Source organism: Spermophilus citellus, assembly GCF_964194105.1.
Source record: "Spermophilus citellus genome assembly, chromosome: 15".
Taxonomy (NCBI): Eukaryota; Metazoa; Chordata; class Mammalia; order Rodentia; family Sciuridae; genus Spermophilus; species Spermophilus citellus.
The window spans coordinates 62,933,411-62,944,549 of record NC_138195.1 but is presented as its reverse complement, the minus strand read 5'-3'; the positions used below and the strand labels follow the sequence as shown (position 1 = coordinate 62,944,549).

Genomic DNA, 11,139 nt, shown 5'->3' with positions numbered 1-11,139 from the left:
CTTTCAGAGTGTGCGCTCTGGGTCAGTAGCTTCGGCATCACCTGGACATTTGTAGGTATGCAATTCCCGCTCCCACCCTACACCTACCAAACTGTAGGGATGCGGCAGGAGTGTGTGACCACCTGCTGTTCCTCCCGCCGGGGTCCCCCATCCCCCACCCCCGGTCTCGCCACGCCGAGCGGGCTCCAGAGCCTGGGCCACTCAGGGATGACGCAGTGTTGACTCACACCGGTCAAGGACAGCGGCTGGGGCCAGCGCGGCAGCGGAAGCTAATCGATGGGGCGCAGGCGGTCCCGCGCTCTGCGGCGAGCCACCTGGGTCCGGGCTCCTCCCGCCACCCGCAGCTCGCGGGTCCGCGAATAGGAGGCACCCCCTGCCCCCGAGACTTACACGTCCCCAGGTCCCCAGCAAACACCTTAAGAAAGGCTCAAACTCGTGTCCCAGGCGACCCCCGCTGGCCCACTCCCAGAGCGCTAGGAGCTGGAGCCCCAGCAAGCTCAGCGCCCAGCACGCTCTGGCACCCGGGGCGCTTTAAGGGAAGGTGTGGGTTTTGTTTTGTTTTTAAACCAAAGAAGGAGACGTCCGACAAGGTCAGTCGTCCCATGGACGGGTTTATTTTATAAACAAGTAATTCATTAAAAAACAAAACAACATTTTGGTCATTTTTTTTACAGTGACAATTCTATATACACACTTTATAGACATTGTTTGATATAAAACACAATATCTACAATCTACTTACACTTAACCTGCGAGTTCTAGTTTATCTGTGATTAATCACCAGCGAGTCAGTTTCTCTGCCTGTAGGACGGTACTATATCCCCTTAACACTTTGGTCAAATGGATACTAAATGACAGTGCAAAACAACCATTTAGGTCTAGTCTTATCAATTCTTGCTTTTGAAACAAAAGGAACACACATCCCAAGACAAGAGATGGCTTTGGATTTAAGGCAGCAGTGCAAGAATGTCATAGAAAAGTAAAGAATGTCTCTCTTTATAGTATTCCAAGGCTGCCTGAAAGATGGGTCCCCTTTCCAAGGCGTACCTATGAATTTGGGGTATTTCTTTGCTTTCTCATTAAGTAGGATGTAGACACAGATTATGAAAAGTCTTTCAAGAAAAAAAAACTATTAAAACCATTAAAGTTATAACTTAAAAATTTAACAAAAGTTCAAAATTATTTTTTATAAATAGAAAATATCAATTTACTTTTTTAAAAAATGGGGGTGAATTTAGTCACTTTATCAAAAAACCTAAAATCAGTACATATGCCATTGGTTAAGTCAAGATTAAGGTTTCAATGTAGGTTTGTTAATTAGCCAGTGCACCAAATATTTTAGGTTTCCAGAACACCAGAAAATTGATTTCCCTTTTTCATATTGCTTTCTAGTTCTTCTGTTTTCTGTAGCAAAATGTTATTTCCCATCCAATTTTCTGAACATGCTAATGCCAGTGATCATCATCCAGTGTTAAAATAGCCTTTATCTCCCTCGATGTCCACTTCCTGATCAGAATCCTCAGAAATCTCTGAATCAAGGTCTTCCTGGGAGGCAGGGGAGGGCGAACAATGAGAACTATCCAAAGAAGCACCCTTATTCTGTTCACAGGATAAGTCTTGCCTCTGCTCACAGGGATTGTCCAAACTTTCCAGTTCATCCTTTTTATTGCTTTGAGGGTTCTCCTAAATGAAGGGAATGAAAATGGAGATTGGTAGGATCTTGAAATATGAAGAGGCATAAATCAAAGTGACTTTTCATCCAGCACCATCCTTTCAATATTTTATTTATCAAATGTCTTCAGCTATAGGGGCTGGGGTGGTGGCTCAGTGGTAGAGTGCTCACCTAGCATGCATGAGGCACCGGGTTTGATCCTCAGCACCACATAAAAACACACTAATGTATCCACCTAAAACTAAAGATACATAAATAAATAAATATTTTTAAAAATGTTTTAAAAATACTTCAGCTGTAATCTTTTTACTTAGAAAATACATACTTGGGGGGCTGGGGTTATAGTTCAGTGATAGAGCACTTGCCTCGTGCATGTGAGGCACTGGGTTAGATCCTCAGCACCACATAAAAATAAATAAAATATTTTAAATAAAGATATTGTGGCCATCTTTAAAAAAACTTTTCTTTAAAAAAAAGAAAATACATACTTGGGATTCCTTATTTGAAGGAGAAGCTTGTCACTTCAGAGAAAGATATAGTCTTATAAGACTATCAGTCACAAATATAAGGTATTATAGCAGTGAAACATTTAAAACCAGCCCTGACCCATGTTCTCAAGAGTCTTAAAAGCTTAGGGGGAAACCTTAGATCACTATATTATCTTAATTTTTTAAATACTTCAAACTTGGGCTAGCACTCAGTGGTAGAGTTCTTGGTAGCACTTGTGAAACCCTAGGTTTGAGCCTCAGCACCGCATAAAAATAAATAAAATACAGGTATTGTATCATCTCCAACTCAAAAAGAAAAAAAGGATTTAAATACTTGAAGTTCTCTAGACATTTTAAGAATAAGAATGTTAAAAGCTAGGGGTATATCATGTGTAAATCCCTGAGTTCCATAACACACACACATACACACACACACACAGTGAAGTAATTAATGATGAATTAAGAAAAAAATTAAATTATTAATTATTAGACTGAATTCCTTTTCAATCATTTTCTGGAGTAAATTCATGAACATCTACACACACAAATCATGGATGGCAAAGAAAAAATGCAGAATTTGAAGAATGCTGCCAACTAATAAGAGAAACAATTAACTACAATTTGCTTAAAATCTGAGGCGAATTTCTGAAAAAATCTTCCCATATTACATAGAAACTAGAAGTCCCTGGCAAGTCAGGTGTGACAGTGTGCACCTGTAATCCCAGCATCGTAAGGATCACAAGTTCAAAGCCAGCCTGAACAGTTTAGTGAGGCCCTAAGCAACTTAGTGAGACCCTATCTCAAAATAAAAAATAAAAAGGGATGGGGATGTGGCTCAGCAGTAGAGCACCTCTGGGTTCAATCCCTAGAAATGAAAAGGAAGAATGCCTCTAGGTACACTATAGCCAAGTCTTTGAATAAAAACTAAACATATCAGTGAATTTTTAATTCTGAGTTTGTCTAAAATGGATATAAATATTACACAGGGACATTATGATATACTAAGTGTTTTGAAAACATATACTAAGTTTTTTTGAGTAATATATTCACCAAATTTGCAATTACATAACAAGGTCAGCAACTGAGAGGAAATGTGTGAATCTTTTAAATCATGTTAGAATAATGAAATTACAGGAATTTTATTTTCTGTTTCAGAATAGCCTTTGGGATATCATCTTGTTTTAATAAAAAAGAAATAATTAATAAATTTTAAAATACACATTAAATTTTCCCACTCACATTGTTTCAATGTATTGTATTTATTATTTAAAAGCATATATACATTGGCAAATAAACAACTCATCAATTGTCAGACAACTTTGAAACATCAGGAATAGGACATTAAAAAAAAAACCTTTAGCTTTAAGTCAATAGAGCTTCTTTAAAAACTGAATTAGCCTTTACTTGGATGTTTTCTTGTATGTTTAATAATCATTTTAAGAGCTAGCCTTAGCAGAAAAATAATTTTAAACTCTTTGATATTTAATTATTCTAAAAAACAGTGCAAACAAGACTTAAAAGTGTTTGTTTCCTTCTATTTACCCTTGAGTTCTGCCTGGTTTTATTATGGCTGTGTAAATAAAAGAAACAATTTTCTCCCAAAGATAACTGCTTAAGTCATTTACTGTCAATTACTTTATCTTTCCTGCGTTAATTAGATAAACAACATATGGGGGTTTATAAAACAATTAGCTGGGAGTTTTACTAGCCAGTGTGTGAAAACCTAAGCATAATTGATATAGGACCTGCATTAGGTGCTTTTAGCATTACTGCCACCTGAGCAACTCATCCTGAATTTCAGCAGGACTATTTGTCTTTTTAATCAAGGTGAAGAGGTTAAATAGTCTCTCAAATGACTTTTGCATACAACCCATAACAGGCCTCGCATTGAGATAACATGATACAAATATTTATTTCCATAGAAACGGAATCATGTCGATACCTGCTTTAGTCTTCTCCATTTAGCTCGTCGATTCTGAAACCAGGTTTTGACCTACAAGAGAAGAAAGAAATAAAGAGGGGGACACAAAATAAAGAGGGGACACACACAAAAAAAAAACCCACCAAACTTGCAAAGAGCCCAGAATCCCGAGGGACCCAGGGAGGACAGGGGCGATGGGTGCAGATCCGCCCTCCCGGGGTGGAACCGAATCGGACCTTGCCGACCTTGCCGGAGTGCACAGTGGCTTCAGCCTGTCCACTGCTCTCTTCAGCCTTGATGACCCCAGCCCCAGCAGCCTGCCACGGGAGGAGACCCAAGTAGCCTACCTGTCTCTCGCTGAGCTGCAGCATCTTGGCCAGACGCTTCCGCTCGGGCGGGGAGAGGTATTTCTGGGTCTCGAACTTCTTCTCCAGCTCGATGGTCTGGTCGTTGGAGAACCTCACCTGGCCGCCTTTCCTTTTATGCAGAGGCCTCTGTAAGAAGGGACTCCAGAGCAAGGGTTTGCCTGCGAGCAAGAAGAGCGGCAGTTAGCGAAGGCTGTGGAGCGGCCTAACCAAACCCCGGACCTGCCTGGCCCAAGGGGTGACAAGGTGAGGAATGAGAAGCCAGGAGACCACGCAACAAGACACGTGTAACGGGAGCCCAGCACGCTCCCACTAATCTCCCCCAACACACAGACACACAGAGCTACAGATGACACATAGCAACCATAACACCTATGTCTAGGATACAAACACAAATGTTTTAATCTCCAAAAGAATGCCCAGTACAAGCTGCGCTTAGAACACCACGACGCGCTTTCACCTGTCGCTTTTGAATTTATGCACAACTTTTTTATACCCGTAAGTCCTCTCCCATAGTGAACCGCACTTTCCAATTATCCGAATATGTGCGTTTTGGGGAGGAGAGGGGTTGGGACACCATCCAAGGTAATGCTGCGCGAGAACAGCTCAGGCTCAGGCCCAGGCCCGCGCCGAGTTCGACCCACACGTGGATCCTCCAATCCTGGCCCCAGGGGGCCGTGGCCTCTTCTGATTTCACACCCGACCCGCGGGGGCGGCCAGTTAGAGCCACGCCGTGGGCTATGGCAACATTTCCGTCAATGTGTTTCCTGTTGGTCTATCTCAAAAAACCCTTTGCTTCCTCCTGCGCGGTCCCAACAGTAACCCAAGGAAACCCAGAGCGCGCTTTGTGAAAACGTTCGCCCCCAGACCGGCCCTTCTGAGGGTCTGTCTCCCTCTGGGCCTAGCAGAAGAGCAGAGCTACACCGGGGCCCATGGCACCAAATCCTGGAGGCTGGAATTTTAAAAATACAAATATAATAGCCTAAAAAAAAAAAAAAAAGCTGTAAGACACATATCCCAAAATTCTGACGGTGAAAAGGAAAAGTGGAGGACGGAGCTAAAGATCGCGCTTAATAACACTGACATTCAAAGGTTAATTGTTGGGGCTGGAGTTGTGGCTCAGTGGTAGAGCACTTGCCTGGCATGGGTAAGGCCCTGGGTTGGACCCTCAGCACCTCGTATGAATAAATAAATGTTACAAAAGATCCACTTACAATTAAAATATATTTTTTAAAAATGTTAATTGTCTCTGGGGTCCCTACTGAATCTGCCAATAACAGTTGATTTAAAACCCTGGTGACCCCAGGCAAGGCGCCCGTTTCCTTATTTACCCTAGGGCTTTAGACCCCAGAGGCGCCAAGGGCCACCGGAACCCAGTCACTTATTTCTCAGGCACCCCACCCCCTGCACTGAGGGGACAAGTCCCACAAATTCTATGTGCCCAGAGTGTCCACATTGCCCTTCCTAACTGGTGCCCGGGGTCTGCATCTTCCTACTCCAAAGAGTTGTCTGTCAGTCCGTCCGTCGGTGTGTCTGCAGGCCTGCCGCCTAAACGCTTTGAAAGCTGGCATTGTTTTTTCGAGATTTTGCTTGCGTCAGGCTTCAGACTGGTGCAAAACAGCCTCGAAAAAAAAAAAATAGGAAGCAACTGGTTATTTTAGCTGCCATAAAGTCACATCCCACACAGAGGAAATGAACAATATCAGAAAAACGGATCCCGGCTATCAGAAGTCGAGTGTTTCCTGAATTTGTCTGTATTGAGGATGTCGATAAAATAATCAGCAGCGTGCACTACTCCGGGGGAAGGGTCTGCTTCGTGCAGCCAGGAAAACACTTAACAGCTTCTGAAACCAGATTTACTCCTATCGAGAACTCAAGATTTCCTGTATGAACGGAAAGGGTCAGGCTCTTTCACTACACAAGCTTGTTGAACCAAGTCCAGCCCCGTAACCACCCGGGGCCCAGCAGTTATCCCTGTCCCGCAGAGGCCGGCCCAGGACGCCTCAACACCCTCCTCCCCGTCCCTTTCCTAAAGAGGCACCACCCGGGACTACACGCGCGGCCCGGGGCTATCCTCCTCCTCTAGCCCCGGCGGCAGCGCCCGAAGTCTCAGCCAGGCCCGAGTGCCCCGACGCCTGCAAGGTGCAGGAAAACCAATCTGAGTCACCGTGCGGTCAGCCCCGGCTGCGCGATGCCGGTGCCCGCGCCTCCTGTCCCTGCGCGCGCCCGAGAGCCGCTTTTCAATAGCTTTTGCCACAACTTTCTATTGCCTCTCCCCTCCGCCACCGCCGACTCCCGGGCGCTGCCACCTGCCGGGTGGCGCCTTCCCAGCCGTCGCCCCGACTTGGCCTCACTGTGACCTGGCCGCCTTACCCAGGGGGTCGTGGCGAAGCAAGGCGTGCGTGTAGTCGTTCACTGTCCGCGGGAAGGGGTATAGAGGACCTCCGAAGCCACCGGGGCCGTAGGCGGCGGCCAGCGCAGCGGCGGGGTGGTGCGAGAAGGCGGGATGGATCGGCGTAGGCTCGTACACTGGGGTCCGGTAGGAGGACACGAGGCTGGTGAAGGAGGAGTTGGGGGACGGCAGCGTGGGGGTGGGCGTGGGAGCGGCGGGCCCACGGCCCAGAATGTCCTCGATGTAGAACGGCGTCGGGTGAGCAGGCTGCAGCAGCGGCGTGGGTGCGTACAGCGGCACCCCCACGGCGCCCGCCGCGGCCGGCGGCCCGGGGTGAGGGTACTGCATGGTTCCGCTGCGCTCCGGCCCCTCGGAGAGCTGCCCGCCCGCACTTCGGCGCTACATTTATCCGCGATCCGAACTCCCGGCGATAGGCTCCGCGGGCCACGGGGTGGGGCCCGCTCACTGGCCCCTTCCTGCCGCCAGGCCCTGCGGCCAATGGCGCGGGGACCTAAGAGCCGCCTCCCGCCCCCATCCCTGGCCCGCCCCCGCCGGCCGAGCTCCCCGCCCCCGGGACTCGCCGGTTCCCTGGCTTCTGGGACCCTGTGCCCAGGTGACCCGCCACCGCCAACGCCACTGAATCTCCGACACCCTTGCCGGGGACCCCCTCCAGGAAAGCCGGGCAGCGTGAGTGCGTCGGAGAGGTGCGAGGAAAGAAGCTGTCAAGAGCCAGGACCCAAGCAGCTGTAGCCCCAGCCAGGAAGCATCTCTAACGAAACTCGGGAGCACTGTCCAGGCCTGCCTCAGGGTGGCAGGAGATGGGCCTAGGCGAGGGGCGCGGAGGATGGTAACAGGGCCGTCCCTTCACGGGCCCGAGAGAAACTTCCTTTGGTCGGCGCGCTCCCTGGAATAACGGTGGTACTGGCTATTGCCTCAGGCGCCTCCCGAGCTCAGAGCTAGATTGTGCCAGCAGTTCCTAGCGCTGCCCCAAAGTAAAAGAGCGGCAGTCCTTAGGTGGTGCAAACGACTAGACTTCAGGTGTTCCGGGCTTCAGGCTGTTGCAGCTAGTTTCATTTGGGGACCCCCCGGACTCAGACTCTTCCCTAGGATGCTGGCAGAAGCTGCTCTGGACAGGACTCAAGAGAAGGCCGGGATCCTGAGGCTCCAGGAGGAGGCTATGCAATCCAAGAAAGCTGACCCATGTCCTCTGTCCCTGAGCCCTGACGGTGGCAGCTACGCGCAGCCTTGCTCCTGCTTTTTGCACGTGTTTTCTATTGGAGAGGTGGCGCTGGCCCGCGTGGCCGCGGCCCAGTGCGCCTCTACTCGCCTCGGGGGCAAAGGGGAATTTTCTTGATTGATGCCCTCCTGCGGTGGTCACACCTCTCGGTGAGCTGTTTCTGCTAAGGTTCTCTAATAGTCGTGTATATAGAAAGACTTATCGAGCTTTTTCTGTGTGTCTTTTTCTGTGTAGGGGTTAATTTACATTCTTGAAATATTATTTCTTCAACTGCAGTGGGTCCGAAGTAGGAAGAGTTGACTGGGAGTCGGACATCCTGGATTCGAGTTTCACTTCGTACATTTTGAGCAGTTGTTGTGTGCCAGCAGTGAACAAGACAGATCTAATCCCTGAATTCACGGAGACAGGAAACATTTAACACTAATATATATGTGCTGGAATCTTATAACAAGGGACATCACCTAGTTGTGGGGGGCAGGGAGGAGGGAAGAGCATTAAGAAAAACAAAGGCTTCCCCACAGAAGCTATGTTTGAAAGATGAATAGGTGACAATAAGCTAAAATCAGAGGACCAACATCCAAGTCCAGAGAATAGCATGTGAGTGTTATCTCATGCAGCTTTGGTAAATTTACCACCCTGGACTTTTCTCATCTGAAACATTTGACCTAAAGGGTCCTCCTAATCTTTCTGGGATAGGTCATAGGCATCTTTCAGAATCTAATGACAATGAAGAGCTACAAGTACAGACAAACCCAGTAAATGTATATGTTATAATTTAGTCAAAATACTGGGGGACCAGTAAGAATATATCTGTGTATTTGCTTTATTACATAAACTATCTATGGAAGAATAACAGAAAATTAATACCTTTGGCTGTCCATGAAGAGAGGGATGAGGTCGGAGGGAGAATATACCTCTTGAATATTTGGAGAATTGAGCCATCGGCATCTGTGACCCATTTATAGAGTAAGTCCTTGAAGTAACTAATTCTAGGTCTAGGAAGATACAAGAAGTGTTCATGGATACCCTTTGTCAGAAACCATGGAAAGAAAACAGGCTGGGGCTGGGGATGTGGCTCAAGCGGTAGCGCGCTCGCCTGGCATGCGTGGGGCCCAGGTTCGATCCTCAGCACCACATACCAACAAAGATGTTGTGTCCGCCGAGAACTAAAAAATAAATATTAAAAATTCTCTCTCTCTCTCCCCTCTCTCACTCTCTCTTTAAAAAAAAAAAAAAGAAGAAGAGAAAACAGGCTGCCTTGAAGGGACTCCCACTGGCTGAACTTGGGAAGATTTAAGCTTCAAAAATACATTACAGATTTTTACACTTTAATTATAACAATTCATGAATCCATAGTGATGCATTTTTAAGTATATTTTTTAGTTGTTGATAGACCTTTATTTTATTTATTTATATGCGGTGCTGAGAATCAAACCCAGTGCCTCACACATGCCAGGCAAGTGCACTACCACTACTGAGCCTCAGTTCCAGCCCCTATAGTGATACTTAAAGTGAGAGAAAGGGATGGTGGATGGAAAAACTGCAAGAATTCCTTCTAACAAATGTAGAAAATTTGCTAAAATCGGAAAATATAATAATTCATTTAAGAAAAAAATCATTGAACACCTCAACTCATGGGTAAAATGTTAAAGATGAGGATTTCCACAAGGTCTCATAGTATCACCCCAATTCATTGGATTCTGGGTTTTTTTTTAAACCCATGGGAAATTTAATATGAATTATATGTTAGACAACAGTATTAATATCCTCTTAGATGTGTGAGTTATATGAGAAAATGTTCTTATTCTTGGGAAGATGCAAACTAAAGTTTTTGGTGGTGATGGGTCATAATATCTGCAACTTACTTTCAAATATTTTAACATACATGTGCACACATTGTATGTATGCCTATGTATACCATCTGTGTAAGTATGCATAGATATATACATGAAGAGGGAGGTAAACCAAATATAGAAAGTTATTATTTGGTAGCTTGAGGTGAAGAGAATATGGATTTTTAAGTTAATTAATTTATTTATTTTAATTGGTATACATGACAGCAGAATGCATTTTGATTCAGTGTACACAATTGCAGCACGACTTTTCATTTCTCTGGTTGTACACGATGTAGCGTCGCATTCTATGAGAGAATATGGATGTTTGTTGTAGTATAGTTTCAGCTTCCCTGTTTTCAATATAAAAACTGGGGAAAAAATAAGCATGATTTTGTCTTTAAAAATGAATGTACCACCTCATTCTGTAAAGGTAAAAAATTTTTGAATTATTTGTTAAGTCTGTATATAATTTCAGGTAGTGCCTTGCCCCTGGAAAACATCAGTGAGGGGGACTGGATTGGAGAATCTTCGATCTCTGTGGGTCAACTCTGATATTTGTTAGTTCCACCAGCATCATTATCATGTGGCCTGATGGAGAATTAGGTATTTTCTTCGGTGTTCCAGGGACAGGCACAGTCTCTGAGGACTAAGAAAGGACAGTACCATCTAATGTTCAAATGTGCCTTCTAAAGTTATATTTGAGTTTTCAAAGAGTGAGACCTCAGCAAACTAAGCAGATAACTAATTGTTTTTCTCACAGAAGGTTTCCCCTCCTATGTTTTTCTCCTTTTCCCTGGCCCTTCTATCTAGCAAATAACTGGGATGATTCCTCTAATGCATTTAATGCCTTTACAGAAATTACTATTGAACTTTCATTTTCCATCTTCAAAAATAGTATGTGTTGGGCCAGGGACGGTGGCACACACCTGTAATCTCAGCGGCTAAGGAGTCTGAGGCAGGAGGATCTGGTGTTCAAAGCCAGCCTCAGCAAAAGTGAGGTACTAAGCAACTCAGTGAGACCCTGTCTCTAAATAAAATGCAAAATAGGGTTGGGGATGTGGCTCAGTGGTCGAGTGCCCCTGAGTTCAATCTCCGGGACTCCACCCCCCTACAAAAATTGGTATGGGTTGGGCTGTGGATGTAGCTAGGTGGCAGAGTGGTTGCATGAGGCCCTGGGTTCAATCCCTATACCGCCAAAAAAAAAAAAAAAAAAGTATGCATTTATAGTA

The 11,139-nt window shown here is 45.7% G+C and overlaps 1 protein-coding gene across 1 annotated transcript; it reads right to left on the bottom strand.

Annotated features, from left to right (window-relative positions):
• Positions 1-586: 586 nt before the first annotated feature.
• HHEX (hematopoietically expressed homeobox) lies at positions 587-8,207 on the bottom strand. Its single transcript, XM_081268563.1, has 4 exons — positions 6,820-8,207; positions 4,429-4,607; positions 4,103-4,153; positions 587-1,683 (listed from the first exon to the last, which is right to left on the bottom strand). The coding sequence occupies exons 1-4, from the start codon at positions 7,184-7,186 to the stop codon at positions 1,462-1,464; spliced, it is 819 nt and encodes a 272-aa protein (XP_081124689.1). The 5' UTR covers positions 7,187-8,207; the 3' UTR covers positions 587-1,461.
• Positions 8,208-11,139: the final 2,932 nt, after the last annotated feature.